The sequence below is a fragment of the Accipiter gentilis genome, chromosome 14 (genome assembly GCF_929443795.1).
Source record: "Accipiter gentilis chromosome 14, bAccGen1.1, whole genome shotgun sequence".
NCBI classification, from domain to species: domain Eukaryota; kingdom Metazoa; phylum Chordata; class Aves; order Accipitriformes; family Accipitridae; genus Astur; species Astur gentilis.
This window is the reverse complement of record NC_064893.1, coordinates 28,899,101-28,921,855: the sequence shown is the minus strand read 5'-3', so window position 1 is coordinate 28,921,855 and position 22,755 is coordinate 28,899,101. Positions and strand designations below refer to the sequence as shown.

At 41.0% G+C, this 22,755-nt stretch overlaps 1 protein-coding gene across 2 annotated transcripts in view; it reads right to left on the bottom strand.

Moving 5' to 3' along the window:
- The window catches only part of PHACTR3 (phosphatase and actin regulator 3), a 116,576-nt gene extending 95,552 nt beyond the window's left edge, over nucleotides 1-21,024 (bottom strand). For both annotated transcript variants that reach the window (XM_049816544.1, XM_049816545.1), the window contains exon 1: nucleotides 20,635-21,024. In XM_049816544.1, coding sequence (XP_049672501.1) covers nucleotides 20,635-20,743 — 109 coding nt within the window. In that variant the 5' untranslated portion in view covers nucleotides 20,744-21,024. The remainder of the gene's footprint in view (nucleotides 1-20,634) is intronic.
- Nucleotides 21,025-22,755: the final 1,731 nt, after the last annotated feature.

Here is a 22,755-nt window from a genome sequence, read left to right as displayed (position 1 = left end):
CCTCCTCCCCCAGCAGTGCAGAGGGATGGGGAATGGGGATTACAGTCAGTTCATCACACGTTGTCTCTGCTGCTCCTTCCTCCTCAGGGAAGGACTCCTTACACTCTCCCCCTGCTCTGGCATGGGGTCCCTCCCACAGGAGACAGTTCTCCATTAACTTCTCCAGTCTGAGTCCTTCCCACAGGCTGCAGTTCTTCATGAACTGCTCCAGCATGGATCCCTTCCACAGCATGCAGTCCTTCAGGAACAGACTGCTCCAGCGTGGGTCCCCCACGGGCTCACAGCTGCCTTCGGGCATCCCCTGCTCCGGCATGGGGTCCTCCCCGGGCTGCAGGTGGAGATCTGCTCCCCCGTGGACCCCCCTGGGCTGCAGAGGAACAGTCTGCCTCACCGTGGTCTTCCCCACGGGCTGCAGGGGAATCTCTGCTCCAGCGCCTGGAGCATCTCCTCCCCTCCTTCTTCACTGACCTCGGTATCTGCAGAGGGGTTTCTCTCACATTACACTCCCCTCTCCACTGCAGGTTTCCCCTCTTAAAGCTGTTATCCCAGAGGTGCTACCACCATCGCTAATGGGCTCGGCCTTGGCCGGCGGCAGGTCTAACTTGGAGCCAGCTGGCATTGTCTCTGTCAGACACAGGGGAAGCTTCCAGCAGCTTCTCACAGAAGCCACCCCTGTAGCCCTCCCTGCTACCAAAACCTTGCCACGCAAACCCAATACAATTTAAAACCATTGTGGCAAGATTAAATAAAGTGACTGTTGAGAAACTGAAAACAGAACTTAAAAAGGGATGGAGTAATCATAAGCATGACTTATTCAGTCTTAAAAAAAAATAATATAAAAAAGGAACATTGAAGTAATAAAATAAAACCAAAGGAAGAAAAGCAGTCTGGAAAATTCTGGCCTCTGTGCTATCAATTCTTTAGTAAGTAGGTTCTTCCACAGGTAGACTCTCCAGAAAGGCCCCAAAGACACATAAAGGGATTTTTCAAAGTTCAGTTACAAACCCGTGTTTCTAAAATTTGTGTATTTCTAGTAAATAACACAGTCCTTGATCTGTGAGAGAACTAGACAAACATAAGAATCAGTCTTTGATTAAAAAAAAAAGCATTATTCATCCAATCTAGTTAAGCAGTCAGTCAGTTACAATCATTTGGTTGAAATATGTATCAGTCATACTTGTGTGCTTAAATGCTTTGAACGTTTAGTATAATATATTGTGTAAAATGAAATAGGCATGGCAACAACATATAAAAGAGAGTTCTTTTACATACAATGAATAAAATTTGTAAAATCAGATGCCGAAATGCACAAATGATTTGTATGCACAAAAATCCCATGAGTGCATATGGAAACCACTTAATTATGCCTGTTAGTTATTGTAATTGCCATTAATATGTGCAGTTACTTGCTCTGCATCACAATTCTATGTGAATGGTTAAATCAGCTACAAAATTAGGAATAGCTGAAAAATTCTGTTTCAGTCCCCAAGCCATTTCATTAAATCTCTTATTGTATCGTAAACAACGTGCATATCATGACTAACAAATTGCAAACTATACTTTTTCTTGAAGTAACTGTAGTATTCCCAGAAGAACTGAGGTTCTGTTGTTTACAGAACAAGAATTCCACACGCAATAGCAGTGTAATTGTCCTTCCAGTCTTTCCCATCAGGGCTTAGTCACATCATCAGGATGGGTTAGCTGGGCCCCTTCAGACCTTGGGTGTTCTGTTAGGGCTGTTATATCCTTTTTTTTATGCTGTCTGTGATCCGAGTATTTGAGGACTTTGTGCATAAAACTGTTAGCAATAACTTAGTTACTTACAGACATAATTGCCTGGCTCTTCTCTTTTTTGAAGGGCCAAACTTTGGTTGGGGTTGGGTTTTCTGAAGTCTTCAGGGAGGGGAGGATAAGAATATTCTGGAAACAGAATGGGTGTTACAACTGTAAATGTAGTTTTTGTTGGAAAAATAGGAAAATGAGGATGGTTATGTAATATTTCTCAAGGACTATCAGACTAGATTTGCCCAAGCACTTCTGCAAGACTGTTCCACAGTTAAATGCTCTTGAATCTAAAAGCTTTGTTCTCAGCTCTTACAATGGCCAAATGGCAACATCCTTGGCTCTGCATTCTGAATTTTTTTAGAGAAACAGCTCTTATAGTAGTACTTCGTCAGCTGAAATTCATTTCTAAATATAGCTGAAGTTTGCACAACCTCTTATGTATGGATATTAGGGCCAAAATTGGTACTCTAAGTTGGCCTCTCCAAAGCTCACTTAGAGCTAGTTTGAGAATGTGACTGCAGGCTTGACGGATTTATAGTAACAAGAGCCACGAAGAAAGGAAATGTGGGAAATCCAGACTACCCTTTTGGTTGTGCTTTTCGCCTAATATGTTGACAGGAAAACACACCAAAATATAAAGGTAAACAGATGACAGCTCCCACCACCTCCTTACCTCTCCTTTTCCCACCCCCACCCCAATAAGGGCTGCAATTATTATTTTTTCAGCAACAGTGGTAAAACCTGAAAAATTAATAAAACCTAAGGGCTACCTTCCCTTATCCTAGAGTTTATCCTAGACCTTGACCATAGCTGCAGTGCAAAAAAATCTAGCTACATACTTTTAAAATTCAGATTCAAGCAACAACATCAACAACAACAAAACCCCAAACCCAAACCCCTTCCTTTCCCATCAGGACCTGGACCACATGTAGACTGTAATTACCAGAGTTATTGCTGTGGAGAGACCATACAGAATGCAATTATGCTATTACGACAGGGTAATCAGAATAGCTTTGCTTATTAGAGAAAACCATATACTTGTCCTATGCTATTATTTTCACTTATATAAAATAGCCTTCTTAGGAGATATTACAATTAAGCAGTGATTATGCACGACAAATCAATTTTCGATGGATATGGTTTATATGATAGCACAAGACCTGAGAGAGAATCACAGTTTAGTGTCCATGCATTTAAATAGTGCAAATAGTTTTGCAGTGACACACCAGTTTAGATGTGCAACTGTGAGTTTCCATTATCCTCAGTCAAACTGACGGACAGTGGTAGCACACACAGACATGAAATGTCCATTAACAAGATGTAGTTAGAACTGTTAAATTTCAGACAAATTTCTAAAAAGAATAATATAATTACTATTCAAACATCATTGTTATTGGAATCTGATGTTGGAGCAACTTTGAATTCGCCAATTTGCAGATAAATGAATAAGACTAAACAAATACACTGTGATACTTGCGATCCCAAAGCTGCCGACAATTTCTGAAAATGATACTGTGTACATCTTTGGGAAACAATTGCTGTAAACAACCCACCTGTCATGAGAAGTAATCCTAAATAACAAGGTTGCCACCTCAAGTAGATTTAGATGGTAGTGGAATAGATGAAGCCTTCTTCACATCTCAGAAGGCAGAGTGTGTTATGGGCAGAACAACAATGAAATAAAGCAGCTACTTAAAACCACTCCAGACACACTATTTTGGAACAGTTGCTTTGAAGTCATACCTTCTGAAAGCTATTCAAATGACAAGATGAGAGCAGGAGCACTGGGTCAGTCAGGCTTGTTGCAATGGTAAAATGCCTACAAAGGAATCTCAGTGCTATTTCTGGAGGATACAAAACATCCGAGTTATCAATGATTGTGTTTTGTGCACAAGATGTATGTTACATGGGAAATAAGGGAACAAAAAATTGATTTTGAGAAGGTATAATTAAAAATTTGACAATAACAGTAATATTTTTAAAGTGTGGAAATATTTTAAAGTGTGGAACATGACTTGGATGTTTAATGAAGTGGTATGACTTCAGCATTTTAGTGGCCCCTCTGAAAATGGGATTACTGATTTGTGGTAGCAAGTGACCATAAGATCTGCCTTGGAAGCTGTAAACCAGGAAATACAAAACTGCCATTAGCAACACATGCAAGACAATTTTTGCAGATTTCAGAACATAGTATTTGTTATTCTCAGGGGAATCTTCTGGTACCAGTTTTTGACTTCTTCTACACAACTTCCTTTAGCAGTAAGATCTGAGCATGCCTGATCTTTGGTCTTCTAGCGCTTGCCCTTGCTCTGAGCTTATCAGAGTCAGGATCTGGGAGACTCACAGCTCTCTGACTGCAAGAGACACAAACCCATGGAGCAGTTACCCAACATTTTCATGACTCAATACCAACACCTGTGAAGCTGATACAGGCTTCTTGGAAAAGTCTTTGAGAGTTGTATAATGGAAGAGCAAGATTTATGTGGTAAAACATCTTCCAAAAAGTTGCCAACCACAGCAATGTGCAGAAAAAAAGCAGCCACTTACTATAGCTATATAGACCTTGCCTAGTAGCTGTTCTTTCAACAACTTATATATGCAATTACACATCTATTCACCATTGCAGGTGCAAGCTGAGCAACAGCATGTGTATAAATGTGTGTGGGTGTGCAAATGCTTCATTATGGTGATTTGTTTGTACAGTGAGTGAAGCTTTGTGCCCAATGAATTTGTAAATCAGGTGCTTAGCGTACTTCAGTGGAAAACAGTTCACTCCTTAGCCTATCCCTCTCAACAGACATTGGAAAAGAAAGTAGTTAGGTAGTTTCATTCCCTGTCAAAGTAGCAGCTTCCATCTAAAACCTAATCCTGCTTTCTTGTGCTGTCCTCAGGTTTCTAACAATGAAAAGAAATGAATCTTGAGGAATTAGTCATGTTGAATGGTATCTTAATCATATGCATGATATGCTCCTATATAGCATTAGAATAAGAGGTGTCACATCTTGTGTTGTCATTTCTGGGACAGAAAACTGAGACTGTTAGCTAGCTTTAAATCATTTCTGGCATTAACGAGATTCTGACCAGAGGCTCTCTTTCATGTTCAGGATATGCACTGCATTATTTTCTATTATATCACAATACTTTGCAAAGGAACAGCTAAGTTACCAAGACTAATCCTTTAAGTCTTTCTTTCTTTACAATGTCAGACAAAATAAGACTATGCCATATTTCCGTAATCTCCCTTGTATTATGAGAATATTATGGTCTATAACAACAACAAAATTCCTAAACCGCACGCATTCCCATTGGCTCTCCTATGCTTAGACTTGTCTCTTTCTGTCAGAAAAGATACTCCTAAGTCTGTATGATTTCATTTTAACAGACAATATCAGGCTAAAAATCAGATCATTAACATAAAGCAGGAAAAAAAATTTTTCTGGTATTTAAAAATTAGTATTTCTGAAAAGACCTACATGAGGTTCTCCTCTTTCTTCAAGAATACTTAAAATGAAAGTCAGTTTTGAAGATCTAGGGTATATACTGCCGATTTTTTCCTACTTGGATGCATATATTTAGATTCATCTGTTCAAAAGTAGTTTTTGTTCTAAGACAACTTTACATCACCTACCAAGATCTAAAAAAGATTTCTGCAAGGCTGTGATGGCAAATCACAGGGGAATTTCTTGAGGGAGGGTGGGAGGGGAATTTGAATTAAAAATTAATTAATTAAACCCACCAGAAGTAGCCTTCCATTTGTTTTAAGAGGATAAGGAAAAGAAAATAAAGGTGTATTCTCCTTCTGAGAGATCTGTCCTTTGGGATAGAGTGAAAACATCATCCCATACATACCTATTCAAAAACTTAGGGTGTATTTCTCTGCTGATATTTTCATGATGTCTAAGCTGCTAAGAGCATATTCAGTAACTTAAGTCTTTTAAAATCACTTCATTAGAGCGGCCAAACAAACCATGATCTCACAATGTACAAGCTCTTGACAGTGTGTTTTTTGTTTGGGTTGGGCAGGTGGGAGGTGGTGGTGTTGGAGGTTTTTTGTTGGTTTTTTTTTTAATAAGTTACTGCAAAATATGTCTAAAATGCTCAACAGGCAATGAAATAGAGGAATAGATAAATATTAAATTCCAGGATGGGAAGTGGAATGAATTTTCTGCAGGTGCATGACACAAAAGAGCTGATTACATAAAACATCATCTCCCAAATAAAGTAGATGAGTAATACCCCAGGTCATAGAGCAGGTTTTTTCGAAGAGGTTGGTAGAACTAGAGACCTTTGATGTGTTGGAATAAAGCCTAAACACATCCTAGAAGTAGTGTTATGAGAGCAAGAGTGAGAAAAATATAAATGGAACAGAAAGTTACTGAAAAAAGCTTCTTATTTTTTGCTCCCAGGTTCTTCTTTCAGAAACAAGGATTATTTAATCATTTTTTATCTCGTCACCCACAATAACTCTGGAGCTTACTTGCAACTTTCAACAAAGGATATAGTTAATGAAAAGAAGACATTAGTGACCCTATTGAGTATTATCTGTAGGGAAAGCCTCAGTGTGAGGTCAGTTTTGCTTACGCACCAAAGCATCCACACAGGGGAGATGCTGTAAGTGCCCTAAGAGAGTAGTTTTCAGTCAGACTGACACTTCATTAGACAACAGAGGATCCAGTCTTAAGTCATAAATGAGATTTTTGACAGTTTAAGATCACACTGAAGACTGAAAATGCTGAAACTATGGGAAAGCAAGCTTTGTTGGCTTCTCTGTTGTTACAGTAGTAACACCCATTCTATTTCCAGAAGAATAATTTGGGAGAAAGGCATCTGGAGCAGGGGGCTCCTGCATTTGCTAAGGCAGAAGAAAAGTGCTAGCTAACATAATGAACTCAGACTAGATGGCAGAAAAGTGAAAAAACTGTAGAGAAAACAGACTGAAAAGTAAAAAAAAGTTGCAACAAGCTCTAATCTTTCACAAGAGAACAAGAGAATGCAGGAAAGCACCAACCCAGTGAGTTAGGAGGAAAGCCAGTTTTCCAGATCAGCCTGTGTTGTTTTCAAAGATACTTTCTTGGACTAAAGAAAAGCGATACAGGATACATTTCTATTATAAGTTAGGGCCCCTTCTTATAATGTTTTCATTCACGCACTATATTCTGGAGTTTTGAAGGATACTTCTTTGTACTTTTACGTGTTAAAATGATCTCTTTTACTTGGCTTCCTTTCAGTTTATACTTCTGGTTGAATTATAGCAGAAAGTGTACACCATAACACTAAGAAGTCTATTTGCTATCTATCTTGACAGCTGTTGTTCACATACCCTATGTCTGCCTTAAGAAAATACGTATCTGATCATGTCATCTGTTAAGGTAACCACCGTTGCAAGGGTTCAGGTAAACTAGCCTCAGGCAATGGCTGATATTTGCTCCTGTTACAGATCTAGCAGAGTCATGGTTTTAGTGAGGATGTAATTTTTTTGTATCACGCCACTCAATTCTGAATTAGTATCAGGAGTTTACAGTAAAATAGTATGTTCTTCAGGACCTCTGTTATGTTCCAAAATGTAGGGGATTCCCAGATGACTGTAAGTTCATTTATGTTCCTCACTTGCAGGAAGAAGTGTTACAAATTGCTAGGTTAAGTATCTCATATGTGAAATCTGAAGTGATATACGTAGTTTATCTCAGTTCTGATTTTTCCATTAATTTTCTTGAGTTAAACAAGAAATTAGGCACTTAAAACTCATGGTGAACAAGTGGAGAACTTGTATGAGTGATGGATTAGCTCCATTTTCTTTTTTCTGGAGCTTTCTCCGCATAGTTAGTATTCTAAGATGAGTACTTATTCTCTGCTTCTAGGCATTGTAACATAGAGAAAAGCCAAATGAGCAACTGTTACAGAAGTAAACATTTTAGCTGAAGCTAAGCTGAACTGCTGTATCTGAAAATAGGATGCTTTTCTCCTTGAAACTTCTGCAATCCCAGAAAGCTGCTACCCAGTCCGTATAGCTGCTATAATTATAAATAAATAAATAAATAAATAAAATTCTTCTATCATAAATGCAGAGCTTATAAAATTATAGAAGTCCCATCTGCAAAGCATGAACTTTAGAGAAATCCAGTTAAGTCAGTGTTACATACACTATCATGCATTGTGAGCAACCCAAAAGGGGCTGAGGATTTAGGCAGCTGGAGAGAAGGCAAGCGTACAGAACTGAATTTACCAAACAGTCTCAACAACTGTGATATCCAAGGTCTGCCAGTGAAAGTCTGTACAACTTTTCTCCCCTTTTCTGCAGTAGTTCGTGAAATCCTCCCTTGCTCTGAGCCATTGTTAGAGGTGACTGGCACACTGTTGAGTGTTTTTCACTTGTACTGTCATTTCCTCTCTGCTGCTGAAACAATTTGGGATGGTCAAGATTTCAGGTTCTCAGTCCACCTGTCTCACTCTGCCATGCTCATTCAAAATGCAGGGAACAAATCATTGCAATGCTTACAGTAACTCAGTGATCCCTCAAGTGGATGTTCAGCAGTGGCCGTTATATAGCAGACCATAATGTGCGCTGGGTAAGAAGAACCTTTTAACTATTTCCTTTCTCTGTTCCCTCGCCACAGTTTCTCAAGTCCAGCTGAAATAATGTTATGACACTTAAGTATTGTGTGGGAAACTTTCCAGGCTCCAGTGCTAAACTCGCTGTCATCTTCTCCATTCTGCCCATCATACGTAACTGAAAGCATTTTAACTCTGGAGGGTGAGGTGTTCTGGCTTAGACAGTTACTTCTTGCAAAGCAATCTCATCACATCTCTTACATGGCAAGACCTGGAAATAGAGAAGAGTCTATAATTCTTTTGTGGAATAGTGGCTAACCTTTCTATTGAGAATGTTTGCTCTATCTAAATATTCTACACAGATTCATATCATTCATGATGAAAGAATTAAAAAGTACTTGCAGGAGGCAAGAAACTCTCTTGGAAACTGATTTCTACTAATGTTTTGTCCGAGCTCCCCGAGAAAGCAGGGCTGGTTCTAGATGCTGAGCAAACTTGCCTAAAGCATCAACACTTGTATATGTTATTTCAAGTCAGACACAGAAGATTGACCCTGAATATTTCATTTGGTGTTCACATGTGTTCATTCAGCCACCTTTGCTTTGTTCCAGCCTGTCTCAAGGCTAGGCATGTATGGTCTCCCTAAATAGCATCTTCTACTGCCCCTGTCAAGAACATTGGTCCTAGACTGGGTGGACCACAGTTCTGACCCAGTAGAGCATTTCTTATGTTCTTATAAGGATAAAAAAAACCAAGTCTTGGTGCAGGCTGTTTAGTTAAGAGGTAAGATGCAGACTTCTGTGAGCAACGGAATGAAATGTGACCGACATTCCCAACAGATCAATATGGGCAAGGCATAGGGAAGACTGCATGGCCTGAGGGATGTAGCACCCCTCAGAAAAGGCTGAAGGCTTCACTGGTTTGATGTAATGCAGTGATCTATGTCCAGTTGCTGGTTATGCAGCAACAGAACAGTTTGAGGATGTTAAAAAAAATTAATATATAGAATAAGGAAGTTAACACATGAACTGTCTCTTCATTGTATACAACAATCATGAAGAGCTTATGCATAAGAACATGCCTTTAGTCATAATCACAGGTCTGCATGCATGAACCATGTATGATAACAGGATGTTACTGTACTACAGAGAGCAACTTAAGATACGCTTTGATTAAGATCATCTTACTGAAATATTTATGCAGACTCGAGCATAAAGCTATTGACTTGCATCAAGTAGTTATATGATGTGCTCTCTAGGGCATGTATAAATTGTGTATACATTCGAACATAAATCAGCTTGAATTTCAAACAAAAGCATGGGATTTAATGGGCACAAAGAAACCGTTGTATTACCATACAAACTCTAGCTACATTTAGAGGCAAAATGAAGGTATCATATTTAGCTTTACTTACTCTTCAGTATTTATAGATCTGACCTGCTTAGAGAAGCCAGGGTAATTAATTCTACATATTAAATTTTAAAAATACAAAGCCACAAATTTGGTTGAAAAATGCCATAATGTTATAAATAAATAAATGGTGTAGCCCATTTATTACAGCATGAATTGGGCAGTCTTGAAACAGAGTTCCAAAACTAAAGATTGTGAAATATTAATACTGTTACTTAACTGCTCACTAAAATAAACAGTTAAGTTTCTGGATAAACATGACTCCCAAGCATTATATAACTCACTACATTTTCAAAGTGTGGTGCAGACATTAATTGACTGACTAATCTTAAACTATCTTTATTCATAGCTAAAGTGTGAAGGTTTTTTATTATTTGACAGACTGTCGTGGTTTAACCCCAGCCAGCAACTAAGCACCATGCAGCCGCTCGCTCGCTCACTCCTCCCCCACCCCCCAATGGGATGGGGGAGAAAATCGGGAAAAGAAGTAAAACTTGTGGGTTGAGATAAGAATGGTTTAATAGAACAGAAAAGAAGAAACTAACAATGATAATGATAACACTAATAAAATGACAACAGTAATAAGAAAAGGATTGGAATGTACAAATGACGTGCAGGGCAATTGCTCACCACCCGCCGACCGACACCCCGCTAGTCCCCAAGCCGCGATTCCCCATCCCCACTTCCCAGTTCCTATACTATATGGGACATCCCATGGTATGGAATACACCGTTGGCCAGTTTGGGTCAGCTGCCCTGGCTGTTTCCTGTGCCAACTTCTTGTGCCCCTCCAGCTTTCTTACTGGCTGGGCATGAGAAGCTGAAAAATCTTTGACTTTAGACTAAACGCTACTTAACAACAACTGAAAACATCAGTGTGTTATCAACATTCTTCGCATACTGAACTCAAAACATCGCACTGTACCAGCTACCAGGAAGAGAGCTAACTCTATCCCAGCTGAAACCAGGACACAGACATATGAGTTTACCTCATTTGCACAGAGAAGCAAATAATTGTGTGCACAATTTATTACGTGTGCAAATTAAGTCTGAGTACTTGTACTTAATGTATGCAATCATATTTGGAGTTTACTTTGGTTTTAAAATAAAGCCTGTAATATTAAAGAGAGAAAGATAAGAGAGGGTTTCAGTAGTCCATAGACTAGCTGATTGGCTGAACCATTTACATTCTGTTCAAGTGCCCATTCTGCCTAACTTTGGAGATGGATGCTTGTTTACTGATCTCTTCTTTCTTTTTTTTTTTTTCACTTGAAATTCTGTCCTTACTGAAACTGGTATACGTATACCTGCCCAAAGCTGGGTGGCAAAGTGTGGACAAATACACATTTTCTGATTTAACATTTCTCTGTCAAGTTCCCAACTACTTCTACTTCATATCAAAAAAGTCATTAGAAGGTAAATTCATTGCAAAGAGGAAGGAGAAGTACTAAAAGGTAATTATAAATCCCTGTCCATATTTCTTCAAAAAGCCCATGCTTTCCCTTCTTTTCCTACTAGGTGAAACAATATTCAGCACAAAGACTGAATCTCTGAAGACTTTTAACACAGAAAAATTCTTGTCCTAAATCTCCAAGTGAGAGACCAGACTTGCCTGTGATTTTAAATAAACCTTCCCAGTGTAACATTATGGGAAAAGCAGAGTTTCAGAATTTTTTTTTCCTTAATTCACCAAATTTCCTACATGTACTTACCTAAACTGTTTTCTCCATTATTAGTAATATGAAACACTGGAAGCCATAGAACAAGAAACTGCAGCTACATTTTAAAAAAATAAAACAATAAAAAACCATAGTTCTCTAACCTTACAATATGAATGGATTTCCTCTTCCATACAAAATATTTTTTCTTCTCCCTTCCAATTTTTTTAATGAGTTGACTAGCAGACTCTGAAACACCTAGGTACATAAGCAGCATGTATCACAACAGTAGTACTGCTGTGTATGATTTCTGTGGTTAAGATATGAGACTGAGCATTACAAAATCTGGACTCAACTTCCAGTTGTGCCAATGGCTTCCTACAGAAGCTCAGAGAAGGCAATTAATTATAGCTCAATTCCCCATATGAAAAAATATAAGAAACACTTGGGTTTTTTCAATGTTTTCTGTCTTTTTCAAATTACATTGCAAACTACTTTAAGTAGGAACAGTTTCTCTTTATATGCTGCACAGCAACTGGAAAAATAATGCATTATTTCAAATATAGCCCATAGGTATTTCTCAAATGAGACATCTGTGTTTGGAGAATCTGAGCCTGAACCTTTTTTGTAATCTGTGATAGTTCTTTTGTGATGCATGAAAACATCTGAAGAGTTAAGGAGGGAAATAGAAATGCCCTTTGTAGAGAGTATACAAGAGACCTGTAATACTTCTCTGTGTGATGTATGAGATACTGTAACTCTGAAAAAGCCCTTTTTCACTCATACAGCTTGCTTTGATGGTTGTATACTTAAGACCTAAAAATTTCTTCAATAAGATGCAAATGCATTTAGATATCAATATAAAAATAATTAAAAAATCAATCCTCCATTGTTTGGAGGATGTCAGTGTGCAATGTCACCCCTGCTGCTTTTTATGCCAGAGTATAGTTGCTGCAACTAAACGTAAGTGTGAAGAAAGAACTTGTGTGTACATAACTAGGTTCCTTCTGGTGCATGAGAAAGGATTCCCAGGAACTAGAGGAGCTATAGTATTTAAGACATTCTAGAACTAACAAATTAATTCTGATTCAACAAGGGATAATAGAAACTGTTAGATCAGATAACTAGTGAAAAAGCTTTTCACTGACATGTGATAGACTACCTAGTCTAACTCTGATGTTTTTAGACCTAATCCTTTATGCGTCCCAAGGGTTTTGCTAGTAGTACTGAGAATAAGAGAACCAACAAGCATCTGGAATATCAGAATAGCAGTGCATTGGGTCTCTTTAATGTGGGAGCAGAGTGCACATTTGCACTGTGTGATGGTCCCTTAGGCTTCTCCATTTCAAAGTGAGATTCTGCCCAATCTTTCTGCTCAGAACCCCAATCTTTCTGCTCAGAACACAATGAATGCAAAGCTGGGAGGAAAACAGGACCCTCAGTTATTACTCAAGGATGCAGAAGTAAAGTATTTCCGATATGATGACCTCACTCTCATAAATCTGGTCTAGGTTATGATGGTGTATAATCAGTATTTCCACTTCCTGGATTAAGATGTTTAAATGTTTTAAGTATCTTTTCAGCAACATTCAGACTACTTGCCAACTTGGGATTTAGAAGAAAAGAGAACTGTAAAACACTTCCCCCCCCCCCCCCCCCCCCCCCCCCCCGCCTTTAAAGGTCTCTATTTCATTTACAGAACTCTAATATTTGGCTAAATACAAATCTCCAAACACTGGGAACAGTCTAACCTTGGAAAAGCCTAAAAACAATGTTCAACATTAATAGCATACTTAACTAACTGATCTTATTTAACTGCTGCAAAAGTAGCATTAAAATGTAACTTCACCAAGCTCTCTCTGGAATCCCCAAAAATAAACGAAGTAGTTAGAGTTTCAGTAAGTAAAATACCCAGGCAACCAGCATAAAGCAGTTTGTGTTAAGCATGCATCTTGTTGAGTAATATGCAACATGATGATACCACACCATTGTCACAAATCTAAATATATGCAGTACCAAAATTACACATTCAGAGCAATAGAATCTAGTAAGTCCCACCTATGCAGCTTGCCCAAGTGCACTGTGCCCATTCTCCTCTCCAGAAATGGAGAGATTACTCTCCCCTCCTGGAGAATGCTGAAGAACTGCCATGCATATGAGATGAGTCACGCACCAGGGAGCAAGGCTGCTGGGGTAGGAGGAGATTCTCTACTGAGGGACAGAGGGGAAAAAAAGGAATTCTGTGCTTCCAGTAAAGTTTCTCTGTATCACAGGGACTTGGGGTTCCATTAGATCAGACCAGTGAGGGACTGGGGATTTGATGAGAAAGAAAAAGCCCTTCCCAAAAGCACAATGGACCATTTGTTAAAGTATAACTCGCATTGCAGTACTTGGTAATACAGTGATCATTTTTCTGATGCTGTGTCACAAAAATCCTCTAGCTCTACATTCCCACAAATAGCAAATGTTCTGGGGAGCCTTATAGGAATGAAATTTGGATTTCAATGTAAAAGGAAATGGGATATTAAGTAAATTAACATCCTGCATGTTTCTAGTCCCTACTGAGTATTCCTGAGTATATTCCCCATTATGTGTGGAACAGTAAGTTTCTGCTGGGAGCCCTTTGATTGGATTTGAACAGAAGCATTCTGACTTTGAATGAGAGAACTTAAAATATCACAAAGCTTCATATATATGAAACATAGGGTTAAGCCATAAACTGGAGCAAAAGCACTGAATAGCTTATTTAATTTTGGTCGTAAATTAATAATGTTGGGAAAGGACGTAGGAGACCTCGTATACGTCTTGTTTCAAAAGAAATACGATGCAGGCTAAACAAACTCTGTTAACAGAACGGACTTGTTGATATGGGAAAATGAAATGGAAACCAAAATCTTTCTGGTGGAAAAAAAAAAAAAACATTTAACACGTGGCCTGGCTCAAGTGTTAGCATCAAATTTGAAAATTTATGCAGCAACTAAAGACATCACAGATGAGCTTACAAGTCCCTGATGCAAGTTGCAGTGATCTAAATGGCCACAAAGGGATGAGAGCACCAGCCAACTGACAGGCAGGGCATCAACAGCATCATTTTCTGTTCTGGTGCTCACTCCGCTATCAATTTCCTTGTGTCTTAAGCCATTGTTTTAAGTTAAGCACGTGGTTACAAGATTTTCTGAATTATGGGCCTGGAATGAATAGATTTGCAGCAGAAGTGACTAGAGCAGATTCAAAAGGTGGCACCAATCTATCTGCGCTCCACTTGTACCCCTGTTTCTCTTTGCCTTCCCTTTGTTCCATTCAAGCATTTGCAGCCCAAACCTGCTATACTTTACTTTTAATATGCTTTTGAGTTTTCAAACCTCCCCTGCCAGTAGCTTCCAACATCATGCAGTTTACCATTGTCCTGATGGTTAAGGAGGAAAAGCATAGCTTTCCAATTGCTAACAAGCAGCTTAACACTATGCACAAGACTCAAACTGAGCAAACTTGTTGAAGGAACAAATATGTCAGCAACAAGTGTTAATTAAAATCTTTAGCAGCATAAATCAACCCTAAAACATTATGAGAAAACAATGATAGGCATATGAAGGGAGTGGCACAGTCTATTCAGGCTAGGTTACAGCTTTAAAATGGGGGCGGGGAGGGGGGGAAGCCCTAGTATAGAGTATTCCTATACTTGATGTTTTATTGCATTACAACTTTCCCTAGGCATTACTTAGATGGCTGATGTCCTCATATTGCCTGTGAGGCCCTGCTGGGTTACAGGTCATCCTTCAGCCCAAAGAGAGACAATATAAAAGGAACGTAACACTTCAATTCTCTTCTTAGCATCCTAGAAGAACACTTACAAGAATGTTTCCTGCTATAAAACTTTTGAATTATGATAACTAGAAACATAATGAAGGAGCTTTACATTTTATGCAGTTGTTCTCTCCTTGAGTTAATTCAGTGCACAGTGCTGCTGATTACACATGTTATCAATAGAAATAAAAAGGGAATTAATGTCTGGCAGCGACATAGTTGTACATCTCTGGAACAACTATTCTGAAGTAGCTTTAACTTGTCAGATCTTGAAGCACACCACAGCAAATAGCATAGAGGCTGAGAAGCCCCCTTCATCAGTCTTTTCCAATGAGAATGCTAAGAAATTATGTTAGTATAGCTGTTAACAACATCTAACGCTACTGCTTGCACCACAACAGCTCCTCGCCTTGGTGCAGATCCTACATTGGAGGAGAAGGAAGACATGGTGGACCTCTGTCAAGGTCCAGCTGAAGAACTCAGTAATACCAATCTTGAAAAAGCATTCTTTAATTGCACAGTGCCAGGGAGGAAAAGTAGCAGCATGGAGAGCAAAGCGTGATGGCACCGATGAATACTTACACAAATCAAACTGGATTATCCCAAAATTAAGGGGGGGTAGGGGGGTGTGTGTGTGACATTTTCACACATTGTCATGGTTGTCTGTATCTCCTCAAGTAATACAGAGTTTTGACATGGTGCGCTCTTCTTCAGTCTGTGGAGCCCTGTCTTTTATGACTACAAATCAAATGAGATTGTCAATCTTTTCTATGCCCTGTGACTGCTGGAAGGATATAATGAGAGCAATATTTTGGCTTCCTTCAACTGTCTCTCAAATAGATGGTGATACAGAAATCTGTTCTGAATTTCATACCCCTGCCCTCTTTAGACTCTGCTTTCTCTCTTGATCCTTACCTGGAAGAATGGAGGAAGGGAAAGAGAAAGGGGAAAGGAAAAAACTACGATCTTTGGAACTAATGAAATCCCTCTTTGCATTACGTTTTCTTAAGTGACTGCTGTCTTTTACCATCTAAATCATCTTCCATCACCTTTTAATTCTTTAAATTAGAACTTAACTAGCATTTTATAATTTTTAAACTTTCTTAACTGCCTCAAAAAATCCCCCTTGATGTCATGGCAGAATGTGGTACTTTTTAGAGTAGTTTTTCAGCTCAGAGCTAACCCCAGATCTACAATCGATTAACTTGTTTCGTTTTATACAAAATTTGATACAACTGGATATTCTGGCCTTCTCCCAAGCTCAGTGAAAACAATGGGACTTTGAACAGCCGTATTAATGGTAGCAGGGAAGGATACTGCTGGTTTTAGAACTCTTTCCTATGAGGATTTCCAAATGAAAGTTTTGTTAATTGTGATTCTTCTCCTGTGAATCCGGCATGAAGTCATAGCACAATAATAATTAAATTCAATTTCTTAATAACAACACAGTCTAGAGACAGTCTATAGTTAAGCAAGACTTAAGTATTTTGATATGTGTTTCTCAAATTCAGGACGCATTTCTTTTTGAGGCTTGCTCACTCAGTGTGACAGTGTGCTTAAATAAAGACTGAAATACGAAGTCCAGTGTTCGCTGTACTATAGTAATCCTCATAAAATATTGCTCAGTGGCCATAAAATAGTTCACTTAAATCACAGGCTGAAATGCATTATTTTGTCTAAAAAGAGAAAATAACTGATTCAATTAAAATAGAGAAACATTCATTCCTTCTTATCTTTCTTATACTATTTCCAGTATTCTCTACATTACCATTAGGAATTATATGGACCATTTATATGCTGGGGGAAATTATCTATTTGTCAGTAGAGCCTGCACAGAAAACTGAAGTCCATATTTTCTTCTCAGACCATGACTGTGGCGTCTTAATTGATCACTGTGAGGAGATGCTATTTAATTAAAGTTGCATGTGAAGGATCTAAATCAGTGAATTTGTATCCCTGTTTTAGAATAAATAGCTATTAACTGCCTCTAGTCGAGTTTACTGAACACCTTGTTTATCTTGTTTACTACAGGAACATTTAATAAGATCATAGTGGCGTGTGTTATTTTTTAAGTTTTTTACATGTGATAAAATTCACTGTAGTCTGTAAAGAATACATCTGTTCTAGTAAATCAAGGTTATAAAAGATCTTTTCATTTCTACAGTGAATGCTTTGTGAAGAAAAGCACACTAGAGAAGAAGTTTTATCGTGAAGCCCCGATTGTTCAAGGCTTGGAGTAATTGCAGCTTCTGCTGGCATCAGTCAGGATTGTGAGTGTCCAGAACTTCTCAAAAATCAACATCTAATGCTATTTGAATCAGCCAGTTACTTAGTTATTCTGTGCTCTTGCTGGAAGAAGAGGGAGTCCTCTCTAAAAAACAAACAAAAAAGCCAAACAAACAAGAAACCCACAAACAAACAAAAACCCAAAAAACAAACTTCAGCTTTGTTCTCATGTGGGAAACTCCCTTTGAGATTTGACTTCAAGCAATAGTTCATCAAAAAAATTGCAAATGAAAGCAATAGGAAGGTGAACTAACACTCGCCATCTGCAGTCTATTCATCCTGAGTTCCTTGAACCTGATGTTTACATTACTTAGTATCAGCTAAAAAGGGATTATATGGTCCAGTGATAGAAGATTCTGAACTTCTGCAAGACAGCCAGCAAGTCTTGTAACCATGCTGTGTACAGTTAATACTACTGTCAAGCTGGCGTTTCAAGAGAGAGAGGAAAATGAAGCACTGCATCAGAGAATTTTCTTAGGTAAATACATGAAAAGCTGTATGCTGCCACCTCTACATTCTCAGCTATGTCACTGAAATTTCCTGTGTAAATCTGAGCTAAAAAAAAAAAAAATACCGTAATTGTATAGGTCAAGAAGAGGAATATAAATTATGTCTTTAAACAAACCCACATGAACACCAGAAAAACCTTTAGAGTATAGGCTGGCTTCATCTCTTACCACATTTTCTACCTCGAGATACTTCCCTACACTAGACATAGCCAAATGAATTGGTGCATAATAATCCTTGACCACATCATGCATTCAAGAAAATGTTGCAAAACAAGAGTGCATCTCCAGTAGGAATATAGTATCATTCAAATGCCGTATAAAAGCAGGAATGTTTTTGTAGTGATCAGTTATATCCATATTTGTTATTGACTTATTTGTCTGTATAATTTAAATGCATGACTTAAATGTTAATGAATATTAATTTAGTTATTAAATTAACAAAGATGCCTACATGTTCAAACTTACTTCTCTACATGGTTTGTCTGCAAGCAGGGTTGGGATGTAAACACAAACTTTGTATATATCATTTAGCATTCCTAAGACTTTCTTTTGACTTAGAGTCCATAGATAGTTATGTTGGTATTATAATGATAAAGTTATTTTCCAGAATAATAAAATAAGGTAAATTACAGTTATGTCATCTAGCATACATAATTCTTACAATATATAAACTGTATTTCAGGGTTTTGAGTAGCCGATTGTATGAAATTGCTCATAGCAAGTGATTGCTTACAACACTGTTGGGTAAAATATTATTTAAATTAAGTCATTTATGTTTATTTTATTATCATTTTGCAGCATACAGATGTTCAATACTACTTGATAAACAAATTTAAAACCTGAAAAGCTTACCAAACGTGCTAACCCTACTACTAACTATTTATACCTACCTGGACAAAAACCATATGTATTTATCACCTTTTGTTTCTCTCCACATATTGTATGTATAACACAGTATGGTAAAAGACATCTTTTCTTGCATATTAGTATAGCTTCTGCCATGCAGTGGGACACTGTCCTATCTGATGAAGTCTGTATTAGGGGGGAAAAAATGCTACTTAGTATTGATAGTTCTTTCCCCTTACAAAAAGCATAATAATGTTTATATCTTTGTCTATTTGTCGGACACGTTGTGTGCTTTCTTTGTTGTACATTTCACAAAGGCCGAAATAATTAATTAGCAGAAAATAATATAGAGGAATTAAAATTGAGATTGCATATGCCTTCCTTTCATTAGTCACTTCTGCTTCCAGAAATCAAATGGCAGAAACATACATTCCTTTTTCAGTCAAGATTGCCCCTCTGGGAGTGAGTCGAGCAGTTCATGTTAGAAGCGTCCTTTGTTCCCTTCACTTAGGGTATCGGAACACTTGGGCATCAGAGATAAATCATCTACTGTTTGCCTTAATTTAATTTGTATTTCACTCCAGAGCAAGGTGCTCAGAATTGCTTGATAAGACAAATAAATAGAAGAACTTGAAATAGTTACAAATACTAATATCCTCCTTGGCGCAGAAGGAAGCAGTATAGCAGGTGTAGGAAAATAGCCTGGAATATTTTATTCACTCAGTAATCTGAAAAAGGCTGGAACTGAAGTTCAATCCAAAATTGCGTCCAGGGACTGTCTCTTTCAGGCGGATAGTGCCTGACCCAAAACCCAAACCCATTTCTAGGTTTAGAATTCAGTGTAATGGGCAGTGATGATCAACACCCCATTCATTGTCTTAGGCTGTTTTGATTACTCCTCATAAAGAAACGTTCCAGTTCTTGTATGACCATCTATTCAGATAAACTGAGAGTAAACTGGCTCCTAGCCTTTGCTTCCAGCTTGTTGTTGTGCCTTTCTGTGCAATCACATCACATCAAAGTGATGTGGTTATTTGTTTCCTTTTTTTTTTTTTTTTTTTTTTTTTTTCTACAGGGGTCACGATTGCTTAGATTCTGACAATCTGAAATTACTGAGTCACCACCAACAGACGTTTAGGATTATTCCTCAAAGTGAAGTTAAGCTGAAAACACCATTAGCCATTGTTCAAGGGGAGAAGAAAAAAAAAAAAATCTAATCACAATATTCTATTTATATACTAGCGATTCGGCTGCGTCCCCCCAGCACCACCCCCTGTGCCTACACTTCATAAGAAGATTACGCTTCTCCCTACGAAGTGAAAATTACCTTCTTGTGGGGAGAAAGCGTTTAATTACGACTCTGCTTCCCCTTGTCTCCATGGTGATCCCCTGCAAACAGCCTGCTTTACCAGACCTCCTTTCCCCCCACCCCAGGAAAGTCACCCATTAGCCGGCAGCGAACCTCGGCCGCCGTGTTACCGGCTGCCCCGCCGGAGCGCAGCGCCCGCCCGCGGGCGGCCCCGGGGACCCCGCCGGTTGCCCGGCGCCAGCCGCGCCCCCCGCACGCTCACTTTGCGGAGGAACGTTTGCGATCGCGAAGCCGCGGGAAGAGCTCCGCTCTTCATCCTCGTCGGATGCTAAACCTCTGCATCGTTTCAGCGCCGGCTGCGGAAAACACGATCCCGGTTCCCCGCCCGGCCGGGCTACACAAACCGGCCGACGGTCCCGGCGCGCCCCTGCCCGCCCCCCCGCCCCGGGAGCTGCCGGGGAGAGAGCCGGGGCCGTTACCTGGGTGCTCCCCGGCGCCGGGGCCCGCGGGGTCGGTGAGGATGCTGGGGTCACTCTGCGACCTGCCTCGGGGGAGAAAGCAGCCGGTCCCTTCTTCCGACGCAGCCATGAGGTGGAGGGCGGGAAGCTCAGAGGCGGGGGGAGGAGGAGGCGCTCATGGAGCCGGAGGCGGCCGGGGGACAATGGGGACGGGGGTGCGGCGGCGGCGGCGGCGGCGGAGGGGCGTCAGCCGGGCAAGACCAGCCGCGGCAGCATCTTCCCCGGCGCCGTGGGCAGGCTGCGGCGGGGCGCTCCGCCGGCACCGGGCACTCAGCGGGCAGCTTCGGGCGCCTCAGGGAGGGTGGGCCATGCTGCCTGGCGGGGTGGGGAAGAGCCGGGGCGCGGACCGCCGGCCCGGCCCCCCGCCGCCCCCTCCCGGGACGTCCCCTCCCGGGACGCACCCCCGAGCGTCGCTCCCGGAGTCGCCTCAAGCCGCCGCGGTGCTGAGCGCATCCGTTGGAAAACATTGGGATTCTCCCATGGTGCCCCGCGAGCGGCCGTGTGACGTCACGGCGGGGGGGGGCCGGGGAAGGGTGGAGGGGGGGGGGGGGGGGGGGAGGACGGGCGCTGCACCTGCACTGCACAAAGGCGGGGGCCGCCGCAGGTGCGCGCGGCTTCGGGGTTCCGCCCCCATCGGGAGCACGTGACTGGGGGCGTGGGGAGGGGCCGCCCCGCCCCCGGGATGCGGGGCGAGGACGGGACCCCCCTCCCCGGTCCCGGTCCCGGTCCCGGTCCCGTCCCTCGCAGCATTCGGGGCGCTTCACCCGGCGGGAGGAAGCGGCGCGACCCTCCGGCATGGGGTGGGGGGGCGCGGCCGCCGCGGGGCTCGGTGTCCGTGGGGTGTCTCCGCCTGGGGCTGGGGGCGGGTGTCCTGTGCGGGAGGGGGCGGGGGGGTCCCCTCGCGTCAGAAAGTGCCGGTTCCTCCGCGGCGGGACGCGCGGGGGTCGCGGCTGTCCGCTGCCTGTGCCGCCCTTTGGGCTGGGGGTGGTCGTGTGGGAAGGGAGGTGTCTCACGGTGAGCCCGGGGAAATAGGGCGTTTCGAGGCGGGCCGAATAGTTGGGTTTGGGAGTTCGTTTAAAGGGAATAACTAGTCTCATGGAATTTTTCCTGAAACGAAAGGTGACCCCTCCTCATCTTGCGGTGGGTGTCAGCAGAGGGGCTGCTTGTGTGGACCCGGTGGTCCGGGTAGTATCCTCTTGGAGTTTTGACCTGTAAAAACCAGGGACGCTTTTTAATCGCTCTCCTAGTAAAGTCCCACAGAACGCTCAGCCAGCGGTTGCTGGGATCGCGTGGGTTCTCTCCTCGTTTGTTATAGCGGGGCGTTGATGAGGAGCCTGTGTTAAACATGGCTTTTGTCTTTGTATGGAATTAGCACGTACCTACAAGCAGATTTCTTAGGCTGACTCAGGAGCAATGGTTATACATGAAGCTGACCGAGTTCCTGTCGTAAGGCAGGTGTAAGTTTGCCAGATTTTAGGGAAGAAACTTTGTGTCAGAAAACTTTCAATTAATGCAGTCATTTGTTCATGTACATGGTTGTTTTTACAGAAATATATGAAAAACCTTTTGCATATCTTATATAAAGCAAATGTGTTTTAGCCATTTCTGAAAGCATGGGCAAACCACCCAGTTCTGTGGGGTTGTGTCTTTGTTGCATTTTGGGGGGGTTTATCACATCCATCACACTGAGAGGTGTATTTGTCTTTTTTCTTCAAGCAGGAGTTTCAGCGTTAACCGCCTGCACACATCTCATCTGGGAGTCACCTTTGGGCTATGTGTTCCCCGAGGTTTGGTCAACTTTGTCGCCTTTTGAAAAAGAGAAGTCTGTGGGCCTGCATTTACCGTAGAGCTTGATAAGAAAATTCTTCAAAGAGTCCATTTGAACAAGGCCTGAGTGTGGCTGTTCGGTAATGTCTGCCCATGGCTGGGGTAAGCTGCTGCATCTAACGGCGAGTTTGAACATTGTCACGAGAACAGAAATTGAACAAAGGGTTTAAAGCAAAATATCAAAGAGTTTCTCATTCAATGAGTACTCTCCCTTCTTGCTGTGTATAAGGTAGATCCTAAGGAAAAAGTAGCATG